This window comes from Stenella coeruleoalba (genome assembly GCF_951394435.1).
Source record: "Stenella coeruleoalba genome assembly, chromosome: 7".
NCBI classification, from domain to species: Eukaryota; Metazoa; Chordata; class Mammalia; order Artiodactyla; family Delphinidae; genus Stenella; species Stenella coeruleoalba.
Genome location: NC_137153.1, coordinates 27,532,081 through 27,548,262, shown reverse-complemented (window position 1 = coordinate 27,548,262; position 16,182 = coordinate 27,532,081). Strand labels below are relative to the sequence as shown.

Genomic DNA, 16,182 nt, shown 5'->3' with positions numbered 1-16,182 from the left:
TTGCATTCCTGGAATAAACCCCACTTGATCATGGTGTATGATCCTTTTAATGCTGTTGGATTCTGTTTGCTAGTGTTTTGTTGAGGACTTTTGCATCTATGTTCATCAGTGATATTGGCCTGTAGTTTTCTTTCTTTGTGACGTCTTTGTCCGGTTTTGGTATCAGGGTGATGGTGGCCTCGTAGAAGGATTTGGGAGTGTTCCTCCCTCTGCTATATTTTGGAAGAGTTTGAGAAGGATAGGTGTTAGCTCTTCTCTAAATGTTTGATAGAATTCACCTGTGAAGCCATCTGGTCCTGGGCTTTTGTTTGTTGGAAGATTTTTAATCACAGTTTCAATTTCAGTGCTTGTGACTGGTCTCTTCAAATTTTCTATTTCTTCCAGATTCAGTCTTGGCAGGTTGTGCCTTTCTAAGAATTTGTCCATTTCTTCCAGGTTGTCCATTTTATTGGCGTAGAGTTACTTGTAGTACTCTCTCATGATCTTTTGTATTTCTGCAGTGTCAGTTGTTACTTCTCCTTTTTCATTTCTAATTCTATTGATTTGAGTCTTCTCCCTCTTTTTCTTGATGAGTCTGGCTAATGGTTTATCAATTTTGTTTATCTTCTCAAAGAACCAGCTTTTAGTTTTATTGATCTTTGCTATCGTTTCCTTCATTTCTTTTTCATTTATTTCTGATATGATCTTTATGATTTCTTTCCTTCTGCTAACTTTGGGGGTTTTTTGTTCTTCTTTCTCTAATTGCTTTAGGTGCAAGGTTAGGTTGTTTATTCAAGATGTTTCCTGTTTCTTAAGGTAGGATTGTATTGCTATAATCGTCCCTCTTAGAACTGCTTTTGCTGCATCCCATAGGTTTTGGGTCATCGTGTCTCCATTATCATTTGTTTCTAGGTATTTTTTAATTTCCTCTTTGATTTCTTCAGTGATCACTTCGTTATTAAGTAGTGTATTGTTTAGCCTCCATGTGTTTGTATTTTTTTACAGAACTTTTCCTGTAATTGATATCTAGTCTCATAGTGTTGTGGTTGGAAAAGATACTTGATAAAATTTCAATTTTCTTAAATTTAGCAAGGCTTGATTTGTGACCCAAGATATGATATATCCTGGAGAATGTTCCATGAGCACTTGAGAAAAATGTGTATTCTGCTGTTTTTGGATGGAATGTCCTATAAATATCAATTAAGTCCATCTTGTTTAATGTATCATTTAAAGCTTGTGTTTCCTTATTTATTTTCATCTTGCATCTGTCCATTGGTGAAAATGGGGTGTTAAAGTCCCTTACTATGAATGTGTTACTGTCGATTTCCCCTTTCATGGCTGTTAGTATTTGCCTTATGTATTGAGGTGCTCCTATGTTAGGTGCATAAATATTTACAATTGTTATATCTTCTTCTTGGATCAATCCCTTGATCATTATGTAGTGTCCTTCTTTGTCTCTTCTAATAGTCTTTATTTTAAAGTCTATTTTGTCTGATAAGAGAATTGCTACTCCAGCTTTCTTTTGGTTTCCATTTGCATGGAATACCTTTTTCCATCCCCTTACTTTCAGTCTGTATGTGTCTCTAGGTCTGAAGTGGGTCTCTTGTAGACAGCATATACATGGGTCTTGTTTTTGTATCCATTCAGCCAATCTGTGTCTTTTGGTGGGAGCATTTAGTCCATTTACATTTAAGGTAATTATCGGTATGTATGTTCCTATTCCCATTTTCTTAATTGCTTTGGGTTCGTTATTGTTAAGTCTTTTCCTTCTCTTGTGTATCTTGCCTAGAGAAGTTCCTTTAGCATTTGCTGAAAAGCTGGTTTGGTGGTGCTGAACTCTCTCAGCTTTTGCTTGTCTGTAAAGGCTTTAATTTCTCCATCAAATCTGAATGAGATCCTTGCTGGGTAGAGTAATCTTGGTTGCAGGTTTTTCTTCTTCATCACTTTAAATATGTCCTGCCAGTTCCTTCTGCCTTGCAGAGTTTCTGCTGAAAGATCAGCTGTTAACCTTATGGGGATTCCCTTGTGTGTTATTTGTTGTTTTCCCTTGCTGCTTTTAATATGTTTTCTTTATATTTAATTTCTGACAGTTTGATTAATATGTGTCTTGGCGTATTTTTCCTTGCATTTATCCTGTATGGGACTCTCTGTGCTTCCTGGACTTGATTAACTATTTCCTTTTCCATATTAGGGAAGTTTTCAACTATAATCTCTTCAAATATTTTCTCAGTCCCTTTCTTTTCTCTTCTTCTTCTGGAACCCCTATAATTCAAATGTTGGTGCGTTTAATGTTGGCCCAGAGGTCTCTGAGACTGTCCTCAGTTCTTTTCATTCTTCTTTCTTTATTTTGCTCTGCAGTAGTTATTTCCAGTATTTTATCTTCCAGGTCACTTATCCGTTCTTCTGCCTCAGTTGTCCTGCTATTGATCCCATCTAGAGTATTTTTTTTTTTTTTTTGTGGTACGCGGGCCTCTCACCGTTGTGGCCTCTCCCGCTGCGGAGCAACAGGCTCCGGACGCACAGGCCCAGCGGCCATGGCTCACAGGTCCAGCTGCTCCGTGGCATGCGGGATCCTCCCGGACCAGGGCACGAACCCGCGTCCCCTGCATTGGCAGGCGGACTCTCAACCACTGTGCCACCAGTGAAGCCCTAGAGTATTTTTTTAAAAAAATAAATTTATTTATTTATTTTTGGCTGAATTGGGTCTTTGTTGCTGCGCGTGGGCTTTCTCTAGTTGCAGCGAGCAGGGGCTACTCTTCATTGTGGTGCGAGGGTTTCTCATTGCTGTGGCTTTGTTGCGGAGCACGGGCTCTAGGTGCGCAGGCTTCAGTAGCTGTGGCTTGCAGGCTCTAGAGCGCAGGCTCATGGCACGCTGGTTTAGTTACTCCACGGCATGTGGGATCTTCCCAGACCAGGTCTCGAACCTGTGTCCCCGGCATTGGCAGGCGGATTCTTAACCACTGCGCCATCAGGGAAGCCCTAGAGTACTTTTAATTTCATTTATTGTGTTTTTCATCGTTGCTTGTTTCATGTTTAGTTCTTCTAGGTCCTTGTTAAATGTTTCTTGCATTTTTTCTATTCTATTTCCAAGATTTTGGATCATCTTTACTACCATTATTCTGAATTCTTTTTCAGTTAAACTGCCTATTTCCTCTTCATTTGTTAGGTCTGGTGCGTTTTTATCTTGCTCCTTCATCTGTTGTGTGTTCTTCTGTCTTCTCATTTTGCTTATCTTACTGTGTTTGGGGTCTCCTTTTTGTATGCTGCAGGTTTGTAATTCCTGTTGTTTTTGGTGTCTGTCCCCAGTGGCTAAGTTGGTTCAGTGGGTTGTGTAGGCTTCCTGGTGGAGGGGACCAGTGCCTGTGTTCTGGTGGATGAGGCTGGATCTTGTCTTTCTGGTGGGCAGGTCCACGTCTGGTGGTGTGATTTGGGGTGTCTGTGGACTTATTATGATTTTAGGCAGCCTCTCTGCTAATGGGTGGGGTTGTGTTCCTGTCTTGCTAGCTGTTTGGCATAGGGTGTCCCACACTGTAGCTTGCTGGCCGTTGAGTGAAGCGGGGTGCTGGTGTTGAGATGGAGATCTCTGGGCGATTTTTGCTGTTTGATATTATGTGGAGCTGAGAGGTGTCTTGTTGACCAGTGTCCTGAAGTTGGCTCTCCCATGGCGGCAGCACCAAGAGCCTTTCATCCACACGGCTCAGAATAAAAGGGAGAAAAAGTAGAAAGAAAGAAGAAAGAAAGAATTAGTAGAAGTAGAAAGAAAGCAAGGAAGGAAGGAAGGAAGGAAGGAAGGAGGGAAGGAAGGAAAGAAATAAATAAAATAAAATAAAGTAAGATAAAATAATTTAAATAAAAAATAATTATTAAGAACAAAAAAAATTTTTTTTTTAAAGGAAAAAAAAAAAAAAAACCCAGACGGATAGAACCCTAGGACAAGTGGTGGAAGCAAAGCTACACAGACAAAATCTCACAAGGAAGCATACACATACCCAGTCACAAAAAGAGGAAAAGGGGAAAAAATAATAAATCTTGCTCTCAAAGTCCACCTCCTCAGTTTGGGATGATTCGTTGTCTATTCATGTATTCCACAGATGCAGGGTACATCAAGTTGATTGTGGAGCTTTAATCCACTGCTTATGAGGCTGCTGGGAGAGATTTCCCTTTCTCTTCTTTGTTCTCAAAGCTCCCGGGACTCAGCTTTGGATTTGTCCCCGCCTGTGCGTGTAGGTCGCCGGAGGTCGTCTGTTCTTCGCTCAGACAGGACGAGGTTAAAGGAGCAGCTGCTTCGGGGACTCTGGCTCACTCAGGCCTGGAGGAGGGAGGGGTACGGAGTGCGGGGCGAGCCTGCGGCGGCAGAGGCTGGCGTGACATTGCGCCAGACTGAGGCGTGCTGTGTGTTCTCCCGGGGAAGTTGTCCCTGGATCCCGGGACCCTGGCAGTGGCGGGCCGCACAGGCTCCGCGGAAGGGGGGTGTGGATAGTGACTTGTGCTCGCACACAGGCTTCTTGGTGGCGGCAGCAGCAGCCTTAGCGTCTCATGCCCGTCTCTGGGGTCTGCGCTTTTAGCCATGGCTCACGCCCGTTTCTGGAGCTCCTTTAAGCAGCGCTCTTAATCCCCTCTCCTCACGCACCAGGAAACAAAGAGGGAAGAAAAAGTCTCTTGCCTCTTTGGCAGGTCCAGACTTTTCCCCGGACTCCCTCCCGGCTAGCCGTGGTGCACTAACCCCCTGGAGGCTGTGTTCATGCCGCTAACTCCAGTCCTCTCCTTCCGCTCTGACTGAAGCCCGAGCCTCAGCTCCCATCCCCACCTGCCCCGGCAGGTGAGCAGATAAGCCTCTCGGGCTGGTTAGTGCCGTTCGGCACCAATCCTCTGTGCGGGAATCGCTCCACTTTGCCCTCTGCACCCCTGTTGCTGTGCTCTCCTCCGGGGCTCCGAAGCTTTCCCCCTCCAAAAAAGAGTAATCTTTTATAAGGAAAAAAGGTACGCTATCTGCTAATTACGTTATCCAAATCCTGGATATTAAAGAACTATCTTATATTAAAGCCACTTATTCAAGTTCATATTTATCAGAATAAAAAGAGGTATTATGGCCTTCTTGATTGTTTTTCAGAGGAAAGACTATAAAATACCCAACTTTAGAACAGTTTAAAAACAACCAACTATATTTTCTCTTAAAATCTCCATATTTTTGTGTTACATACCTTTTTTTTTTTTTTTTTGCGGTACGCGGGCCTCTCACTGTTGTGGCCTCTCTCATTGCAGAGCATAGGCTCCGGACGCGCAGGCTCAGCAGCCATGGCTCACTCCCCCAGCCGCTCCATGGCATGTGCGATCTTCCCAGACCGGGGCACGAACCCATGTCCCCTGCACCGGCAGGCGGACTCTCAACCACTGCGCCACCAGGGAAGCCCTGCAGACTTTTTTTAAATCCCTTGAGACTTGGACAATTTTCTTAAAAGTACAAATGTCACCTATGTACTCATTAAAACGTTAAAAACAGTGCTGAATGTTTTCCAGAATGTTTTCACATACAGTATCTTATTCTTACCAAAATGTTCTAAGTTGTGCAACAAAGATGATTCCCTGCCTACACTGTGAAAACTACAATTCCATGACTGGTAGGAAGAAGTGGCAGATCTAAGAATTTTATGACCAAATGCCCTTCCTACTAAAACATGCATTCATGGTCCTACAACAGAGAGAAAATATTTTTTAAAATAAACAAATGAACAATTGTTCACTATTGGCTCTAGAACACAATTATATGCCACTATCTCTCACCATGAAACTGCCACTAATTGTCTTTTGATTTAGTTTAAGACCAAAGAATCAAGTAGGCATCATGTATGCAAAGCAGATCCCAGGCACAGGGATAAACCACATGTAAATGAGATCTGAATGCATTACAAACAAAACAATCAGAGAGGTTCAACAAGAGAAACTATCAAAGTGCACAGGGACCCCATTAGCCTTAGAGGAAAGGAAGGCTCCACAACCTGATAAAATCACTTGACTGATTCTAAACTACACATTAAAACGATAAGATGAGAAGGTGGAAACACTTCTGATCCACACAGTCCTCACAAGACTATTTTAAGAACCTGCTGGGCCTTTAGGAGGCAGGAGAACATTTAGCCTAAGAAACTAGAAGAATTTTAATTCAACTGTCAATTTTCTTTTTTTGTGTTAATCATCCAGTACCATCTAATATGTTACTATGAAATAATAAACAGAAAATGTTTTAATAAGGAAATTTACTTTTCCAGTAAGTGACTTTCATTCACTATCTGAAAAGTTGAGAAAAGAGCTAGAAGACAGAGCATTTTCATCACTGAAAACAGATGCCTGAGTGATATTAGTACTTCCAGGAAAAGAAAAAGCCAAAATCAAAAGCAACCTATTGGTGGGCCTGGGAAAGAGACCCTAGCCTCATACACAAGCTACTAAAATGAGAGGAAAGGGAAGTTCACTTCTGCTTTAATGCTCAGTACAAAGGGCAAATATCTAAATATTTAGAATAATTTAATTATAGAGGGTATTTTATTTTATTTTTAAAATAAATTTATTTATTTATTTTTGGCTGCGTTGGGTCTTCATTGCTGTGCGCAGGCTTTCTCTAGTTGTGGCTAGTGGGAGCTACTCTTTGTTGCAGAGTACGGGCTCTAGGCACGCGGGCTTCAGTAGTCATGGTGCACAAGCTTAGTTGCTCCGTGGCATGTGGGATCTTCCTGGACCAGGGCTTGAACCTGTGTCCCCTGGATTGGCAGGCGGATTCTTAACCACTGCGCCACCAGGGAAGTCCCAAGGGTATTTTAGAGATTTAAAATATAGCCTTAGCTGACCTCAAGTATCTTCTTGAACTTATCTAACACTGAAATTTCAAGGTAATTTAATACAACTACAGTAATATAAGTGATTAGTTCCAGAATAAGGAAAAACATAGAAAATACCCTGTTGGAAAACCAAGTAAAAATACATACTATATACACATAAAGAAAGGAAAAAAGATGATAAGCAAGCATGGGCAACTGTTGAAAAGGAACAAAACAAGTTTACAGGAAGGACAATGTACTCAGAAAACAATACACATTACTCCAAGCTGTAGGTTTGGTGTCTTATTACAAAACCATCACACTGCAAATTAACCTTCAACCTTTGTCCAGATACCACAGTCTGTTTGAACCTTTGACTACATTAGGATAAGGATGACACAGTGACCAATAATGTAGTTCACAGAGTAGCTAATACACAACTATGTGTTCATTATATTGACTCTGGTGGCCCATTCAGACACTTGAAGGATCAAATCCAATTTAAATTTAAAACGCACTTGAACAGCACACCACATGTATGTGGTATGCTACCATTTTTGTAAAACTGGGGGGGAAATGTATGGAAGTGGTTTGCACACACTGAAAAAAGCCTGGAAGAATGAACAAGAAACTACTGAGAGTAGCTGTCTTTTCTGGGGGTGGAATGGCAGTGGGGAGAAGACTTCACTATCTCTTTAAATCTTTGAGGTTTATATCTTGGATTGAATTATTCAATCAAGAAAATTAATTTAGGATGGATCAAGAGGGTTTTACGAAAAGTGAAATAAGTTGGACAGAGAAAGACAAATAGCATATGATCTCACTAATATGTGGACTCTAAAAAACAAAACAAACAAAATGAAAACAGACTCATAGATACACAGAACAAAGGGGTGGTTGCCAGAGGGAAAGGGGATCAGGGGTGGGGAAAATTAGGTGTAGGGGATTAAGAGGTACAAAGCTCCAGTTATAAAATAAATAAGCAATGGTGATGTAACACACAGCATAAGGAATATGGCCAAAAATATTGTAATAACTTTGGGGACAGACGGTTACTAGACTCCATGGTGATCATTTCATAATGTATGCATGTCAGATCACTATATACTACACCTGAAACTAACGTAATATTGTACATCAACTATATTTAAATTAAAAAAATTAATTTAAAAATCACTAAAGATCCCCCCCCCCAAGTTTGGAGGCACACAGCATCCTATTACACATATTTCAGGTGATCCAAATGAAAAACTGACTGGGCAATTAAAACAACATATTTCCATAGTTCTGGGAAAACTGGTCTTGAAGATTTGAAACTTTTTTTTCTCTAAATTTAGCAATAAATCTCTTATCAGTCTTCTCAGATTAACTCCTGAGCAAGAGCCAAGGCCACACATGCAAATAAGATCTACTAGAAAGAGAGGCTTTTAAGAAAGCAATTTCTTTACCCCACAAGCAGATCATGGAAAGAAAGCCTTGTTGATCAGATTACAACAAACAACTTTGTAAAAAAAATGTCTTTTTTAGTTTTCTAATTCTTATGAAGGAAATAATACCCTACCAGTAAAAAGCAGGCAAACAAATCATGTTTGCACTAGGCTAGAGGAAAGAGGGAGCCTCTGATCTGAGCTCTTTTAAGTCTTTGATCTTGCCATTAATATTGCAAATCAGAATACTTATTTTCTAGTTTTAGGGCTGAAATTAATTAGCTATGTGACCATGAGGAAGTCACTTAACCTCTCTGAGCTTTCTGTTCTTCTTCTGAATAGCTGGATTTTCCAACTGTAGGATTTCCAACTGTAGGATTCTTGGACACCAACTCCCATCATCTGTTTCCAATAAAAATAATTTAACCACTAAATTAGCTAAGGGATAAAGAAAGGTGCTCCCTTAAATAAAAACATCTTAACTGTTAAAGTGAAAAAAACAAAGACCCAGAAATGAAAATGAGTAGAGAAGACAAAAGAGACTTGCCTGGCCCCACTGTCCCCACCCTCTGACATTTTGTAAACCAGAATGTTATTTCCAGTAATATACTTATTTGGAAAATTATTTAACAACATTTTTGAAATTTTCAGAAGCAAAGAACAATATACATTTAATAAAAAACCACCATAAAATTCCAGGGTCTTCTTTGATGACTCTGATTTAGGGAGTTCATCGTGTTTGAAATCACACTCTCATCCTAATATGTAGTTAGCCCATCTCCAGGTCATCCACACACAAGGAAATCAATGATCCTTTGTCTTCATTCCAGAAAGAAAAGGGCTACACAGTCTATGACCTCCCCCATCCCCCAAATCTGTTCTCACTTTCCTTCCGGCACGTGGTGGCTGCCCAGCTAGAGCAATTTTCCAGTCCCTCTGCTGGGAGACATGACCTGGGTAATGTTCTCACCAACAGAATGTGGCCGGAATGATAAGCACCACCACCTGCCCACCTAAACAGGTACCAATGCCCTGCACTCCTGCTCCTCCATACTCATCACTTGGCTTCGGTCACACAAAGATGGTGCCCTGAGGCCTAGAGCAACGAGACAGGGAAAATCTGGGTTCCTGCATGACTACAAAGAGCAGAGCCACTCACAACCGGATGCTTCCCCTTACAACTGTCATGCACAGCAGAAACAGTCTCCTCACACCATGTCTCCTGGGGCAAATGCAACAAGAGCTCAGGCTTCGCCCTACTGAGACAGTGTGCCTTAGATACCTATGACTCTTGTCCACAACGGACAGTCAGCCCCAGACCAATGCATCTCCTACCAATGATTTCAAACACAAAATCTAGAAAGTTCACCAGCTTATTTCCACAACTAATTAAGGATACCTTTTCCAAGGAGTTTTGAAATCAAACTGAATCTTAATTCTTGAAAGCAGTAGTCTGAAAAATATGACAGAAAACATACCAAATGTGCCATAAAATCCTCTAGGTCCACAAGTTCCCACACCATACTTCTTTAGAGATGCCAAAGCTGCTGCCTTTGTGAAAGTAAAAAAAAAAATTAGACTGTAATAATGTATCTTTAACAGTTTAAAAATGACATTTCCTATTCTTTAACCCACATAGCTCCCCAGTACCCTGGCTTTTCCTTTCTTAGTACTAAGACAATTCTAACAGGATATAAAGAAAAGAGGGATGGGAAGACTTAGGTATACGACTTAAAACATGGAAAAGTTATATTAGCTTGATCATTAAAACCTGGTTAACTCAATGCATTCGTACTTTCTGGCATTTGTGGGCACAGGTCTTTCCTCAAAAAATGTTTACTGGCCCACAATCCCAACAGGAGATGAAGCAATTTCCTAGACACATCTCCAACTATTACCTGGGTCTGGTTCATATAGTTCTCTGGTTGTCACCCAGCACTAAGCCACATTAGGACACTCTTGCCTCCCTTTGTTGAAAACTAGGTTACAGCTCTGTCACTAAAGAGTAAAGAGTAAGTACTTACACAGCCCCTTCTGATATTCTGCATTTGTCTCTTATTTTATGTCCAGATGCTTATGTCAGTCATGTTATCTGTCCACTTCAGCATATGTGCTACTTACCTTGAGCCTAGGGTTATCCAACAATCCAAGAAAATTGAATGAGGCAAAGTTTATACATTCTTTTCCATTCACCACAATGTTATGGCTTGGAGGGCTGGGGAAAGAGACAGGAGTGGTATACTTCAGCAGTCATTCTTGTTACAGGACACACATTATCAGCTGTCCAGAAGAGGGAAGGTGACAGGACACACAAGTGTTGTCATTCTACTCTATTTGCCTTCTGGCCTCCTAGCTCTCTTTTTATTCTTAAAAAGTAAAATTAGACAATAGTATATTAAAAATCAGATACTCGGTCATCAATTCTACTCTTAATAGGCCACCTAGTAGTACTTAAATAAAAAAAATTGAGCTAGAATTCCAAGATGAATAGATGAATGGCAAACCGTTGCTTTAGTTTTAAAACTCACTTAAGAAAGAAGTTGCTAAATAAAGTACCTGGAATGAGACAAACAGGGAGAAAATATAAAAAGATCAAGATCAAAGGTATGAAGAGGCAGAGCAAGTAACAATCTTACAGTTAAGTGGTTTAAAAATACATGTTACTAGGACTTCCCCCATGGTCCAGTGGGTAAGACTCTGCGTTCGCAATGCAGGGGGCCTGGGTTTGATCCTTGGTGGGGAACTAGATCACACATGCATGCTGCAACTAAGAAGTCCTCATGCAGCAACTAAGACCTGGCGCAGCCAAAATAAATAAATAAATAACTATAAATAAATATTAAAAAAAATTACATGTTATCTACAGGAAGCCACCAAAAGAATAAGTGAGCTCTGTTCCCAATTTCTAAAGTTAATGCTGGAATACCATTTAAAAGGAATCCCCCTCATCCCAAAAGGGGGGAAAACAGAGTGGCCAGTTGCACAGGAGAAGCATGGATTGAGTTCAGCTGAGACAAGAGATGGGCTCTTGAGGAGACAACCTATTATGTCCTCTGCTGACAAATACTCTAGCTTTAAGTCATGCTTCAAAAACACTGGCCAGAGCTTCCCTGGTAGTGCAGTGGTTGAGAATCTGCCTGCTAATGCAGAGGACAGGGGTTCGAGCCCTGGTCTGGGAAGATCCCACATGCCGTGGAGCAACTAGGCCCGTGAGCCACAACTACTGAGCCTGTGCGTCTGGAGCCTGTGCTCCACAGCAAGAGAGGCCGCGATAGTGAGAGGCCCGCACACCACGATGAAGAGTGGCCCCAGCTTGCCACAACTAGAGAAAGCCCTCGCACAGAAACGAAGACCCAACACAGCCAAAAATAAATAAATAAATAAGTAAACCAAAAAAAAAAAAAAAAACACTGGCCAAACTATGGGACATGAGCTATTAAAGGGTTGTGAGATCAATTTACTTAGTCACAGCCAGCCTATTTCACCTAAAGTAAACCATAAGAATAGAATGGAATGGAAATGCACCAACAGGGCCAGGGAAAGGACGGTGGCACATAACTGTTCTACACATGCATTGCTCTGTGCACTGGGCTGCTCTGTAAAATGCACTGTGGTCAGAAAAGATTGGGAAACACCACTTTCACTAGTATGTTTTAACAGAACTGGTTTTCTATGAGAAAAATAACGAAAGATGCTGGGAAACCAGGGAAGGAAAAGAATGACTACTTGAAGTAAATTCACAAAAGCAGATGAACTCGTACAAGACTCGGTGAAAAGGACATGGTTGTGGAGTCAGGCAGATCCCATCAGTATTATGGCTACTGACCACTTCAGAAACTCAGAGATGTTACCTGGCCTGCATAAGCCTCAGTTTCATTTCTCAACTTGTTCATTATAAGAGGTGTTCATCATATTTTCTTCTTTTTTCCCTATTGCTTCAAGAGCTTCTTCTCTTTCAAATAATCCACTGTGTTATTTAGCTTCCCACTTCCCAGGACTTCTTTAGTTTCATAAGTCCTCCCTGATGTGGAGGTGTTGGCACCCACAAAAAGATGAAAAAACAAAATATCCATGTAGACAAGTCTGTACTAACGGTTGCTGCTGTGAAAGTTGAGGCCATTCTACAAAAACTGTGACACACAGAGAAATCAAACTACCAGGAATAAGTACACCCAAAGGCCCTGACCAGTCGATAAGCTGCCAGCATGATGTAGGGATGTAGACATCTTGTTTCTGCCTAGCACATGGGGCAGGAAAGGAAAACAGTTTCCATGAGAACTGGAAGGCTCACACCTGTGCCCCATGCAGGCTTGCAGCAGTAAGCCAGACAGGGCACTTAACACAGGAATTCTGGAGCTGAAGACACTTCAAAGTTCCTCACAGAAGCAAATAAAACCGATACAGAAAGACATCTTCACAACAAGGCTTCAGAAGAGTCAAGGGAGGGAAAATAAAACCCTTCCAGTCAAAACCCACAACCACACTATTACTGAGAGTCAGTAATTACATAAGTGAACTTAGAAATAGGACAATGGTGCTTTACCAGAAAGAAACAAATACTACAGACCCCCATTAACAACAGGTTTGGCACTTGAGGGAGAACAGACAAACGGACGAATGAAAGAATCCAGAACTCAAGAAAATTGTGTATACAGGAACACCTCAGAGATACTCCGGGGTCGGTTCCAGACCACCACAATGAAGCAAGTATAGCAATCGAGAGAACCACATGAAGTTTTTGGTTTCCCAGTGCATATAAAAGTTATGTTTACACCATACTGTAGTCTATTAAGTGTACAGCAGCATTATGTCTAAAAAACAATGTACACACCTTAATTAAAAAATAATTTATTGGGACTTCCCTGGTGGTGCAGCGGTTAAGAATGCGCCTGCCAATGCAGAGGACACAGGTTTGATCCCTGGTCTGGGAAGATCCCACATGCCACGGAGCAACTAAGCCCGTGCTCCACAACTACTGAGCCTGCGCTCTAGAGCCTTCAAGCCACAACTACTGAGCCCATGCACTGCAATTACTGAAGCTGCATGCTCTAGGGCCCGTGTGCTGCAACTACTGAGCCCACGTGCTGCAACTACTGAAGCCTGTGTGCCTAGAGCCCGTGCTCTGCAACAACAGAAGCCACCACAGCAAGAAGCCTGTGCACCACAACGAAGAGTAGTCCCTGCTTGCCACAACTAGAGAAAGCCCGTGTGCACCAATGAAGGCCCAACACAGCCAAAAATAAATAAATAAATAATAATTTATTGCATTGGGAGTGGCCAAGATGGCAGACTAGGAAGACCCTGAGCTCACCTCCTCCCATGGGCACACCAAAATTACGACTATTTACAGAGCAGCTATTGATGAGAATGACCTGAAGACTAGCAGACAAGATCTTCCACAACTAAAGATAGAAGGAATCACAATGAGATGGGTAGGTGAGGTGGAGACATGGTATAGTCAAGACCCATACCCGCAGGTAGGTGATCCACAAATGGGAGAATAATTACAATTACAGAGGTCATTCCCAAGGAGTGAGGGGTCTGAGCCCCACAAGAGGTTCCCCAGCCTGGGTGTCCTGCACCCGGAAGATGAACCCCCAGAACATTTGCGTTTTTTTTTAAATTTATTATTTATTTACTTATTTTACTTATTTTTGGCTGCACCGGGTCTTAGTTGAGGCATGCGGGATCTTCATTGAGGCACACGGGATTTTTCGTTGTGGCACGTGGGCTTCTCTCTAGTTGTGGTGTGCAGGTTTTCTCTTCTCTAGTTGAGGCATGCAGGCTCTGGGGTGTGTGGGCTCTGTAGTTGTGGCACAGGGGTTCCAGAGTGCGTGGGCTCTGTAGTTGGCAGCACATGGGCTCTCTAGTTGAGGCATGTGGGCTTGGTGTAGTTGTGGTGTGTGGGCTTAGTTGCAACACTGCATGTGGGATCTTAGTTCCCTGACCAGAGATTGAACCTGGGTCCCCTGCATTGTAAGGTGGATTCTTACTGGACCACCTGGGAAGTCCCAAACATTTGGTTTTGAAGGTCAGTGGAGCTTCCTCTTGGGACAGCCAGAGAGCTGTGGGAAATAGAGACTCTACTCTTAAAGGCTGCACACAAAATCTCAAACACTCCAGTATCCAAGGGCAGAAGTAATATGAAAGGAGCCTGGGTCAGACCTGCTTGCTGATCTTAGAGAGCCTCCCAGAGAGGCAGGAGGCAAATGGGACTCATCCTGGGGACACAGACACTGGCAGCAGCCACTTTTGGGAGATTATCATACCATGGCAACACTGGTATTGGCGAGTGCCATTTTTGAATCCTCACTCTAGCTTATTAGCACTGAAACTGATCCTTGCCTACCAGCTAGTCAGCACCAGTACTGGGAAACACCAGGCCAAGGAGCCAGCTGGGCCGGGACACAGTCCCACTCACCAACAGGCAGGCTATCATAGGACCCCCTGAGCCCCAGGCAATCCAGGACTAGCCCTGCCCACAAACACTAGGCCAACACTAGCTCTGGGACCCCTGGCCCTACAGCCAGCTACTTTGTGACCTGGGCCCACCCACCAGCTGCTTGGCACCAGGACTGGGACTCCCCTGGCCATGCAGCCAGCCATGCCAGGATCTGGGCATGCCTACCAGGGGCCAGCAACTTCTGCACAAGGCAGGGTCTGGCAACCAACTGGACCAAGGGCCAACCGTGGCTACCAAGCACCCATAGTAGTTAGTCAGCACACCAAAACAGAAAGACTCGCTCAGCACACACACAGGGCACACTCGGAGCACGTAGCTCTGGTGACCAGAGGGAAGTGTGCTGTTGCAAGTTTAAAGCAATATAAGACTACCTCAGGAAACAAGAAAAAGTTCAAATAAACAACCTAACCTTACACTTAAAGGAGCTACAAAAAGAACAAGTAAATCTCAAAGTTGGTAGAAGGAATGAAATAATAAATATTGGAGCAGAAATAAATGAAATAAGAGACTAAAAAACAATAGAAAAGATCAATGAAGTTAAGAGTTGGTTCTCTGAAAAGACAAACAAAATTAATAAACCTTTAGCAAGACTCATCAAGAAAAAACAGGGTCCAAATCAATAAATCAGAAATGAAAAAAGAAGTTACAGACACTGCAGAAATATAATGGACCATAAGAAATTACTATGAACAACTAAACGCCAAAAAATAGACAACCTAGGAGAAATGGACAAATTCCTAGAAATGTACAACCTCCCAAGACTGAATCAGGAAGAAGTAGAAAATATGAACAGACCAATTACCAGTAATAAAACTGAATCAGTAATAAAAAACTCCCAACAAACAAAAGCCCAGGACCAGAGGGCTTCACAGGTGAATTTTTCCAAACCTTTAAAGAAGGGTTAAGACCTATCCTTCTTAAACTATTCCAAAAAAACAGAGGAGGAAGGAATGTTTCTGAAATCATTCTACAAGGCCAGCATCACCCTGATACCCAAACCAGTGATATCACAAAAAAAGAACATTACAGGCCAATATCACTGATGAACATAGATGCAAAACTCCTCAACAAAATATCAGCAAACTGAATTTAACAATACATTAAAAGGATCATACACCATGATAAAATGGGATTATCCCAAGGATGCAGGGATGGTTCAATATCTGAAAATCTATCAACGTGATACATCACAATAACAAACTGAAGAATACAAATCATGAACACCTCAGTAAGGATAAAGACAAAATCTTTGACAAAATTCAACAATCAGTTATGACAAAACCTCTCAACAAAGTGGGTATAGAGGGAACATATAGAGGCCACATATGACAAGCCCATAGCTAACATACTAAATGGTGAAAAGCTGAAAGCATTACCTCTAAGATTTAGAACAAGACAAGGATGGGCAGGGTATCTGAATAGATATTTTTCCAAAGAAAACATACAGATGGCCAATAGGCACATGAAAAGATGCTCAAGATCACTAACCATCAGGGAAATG

General features: G+C 41.9%; 1 protein-coding gene across 1 annotated transcript in view; it reads right to left on the bottom strand.

Moving 5' to 3' along the window:
* SPTLC1 (serine palmitoyltransferase long chain base subunit 1) overlaps positions 1–16,182 on the bottom strand; it is a 74,938-nt gene that overhangs the window by 38,011 nt on the left and 20,745 nt on the right. The window contains exons 4-5 of the mRNA XM_079927908.1: positions 10,340–10,433; positions 9,697–9,769 (exon numbers count right to left, since the gene is read on the bottom strand). Coding sequence (XP_079784034.1) covers positions 9,697–9,769; positions 10,340–10,433 — 167 coding nt within the window. The remainder of the gene's footprint in view (positions 1–9,696; positions 9,770–10,339; positions 10,434–16,182) is intronic.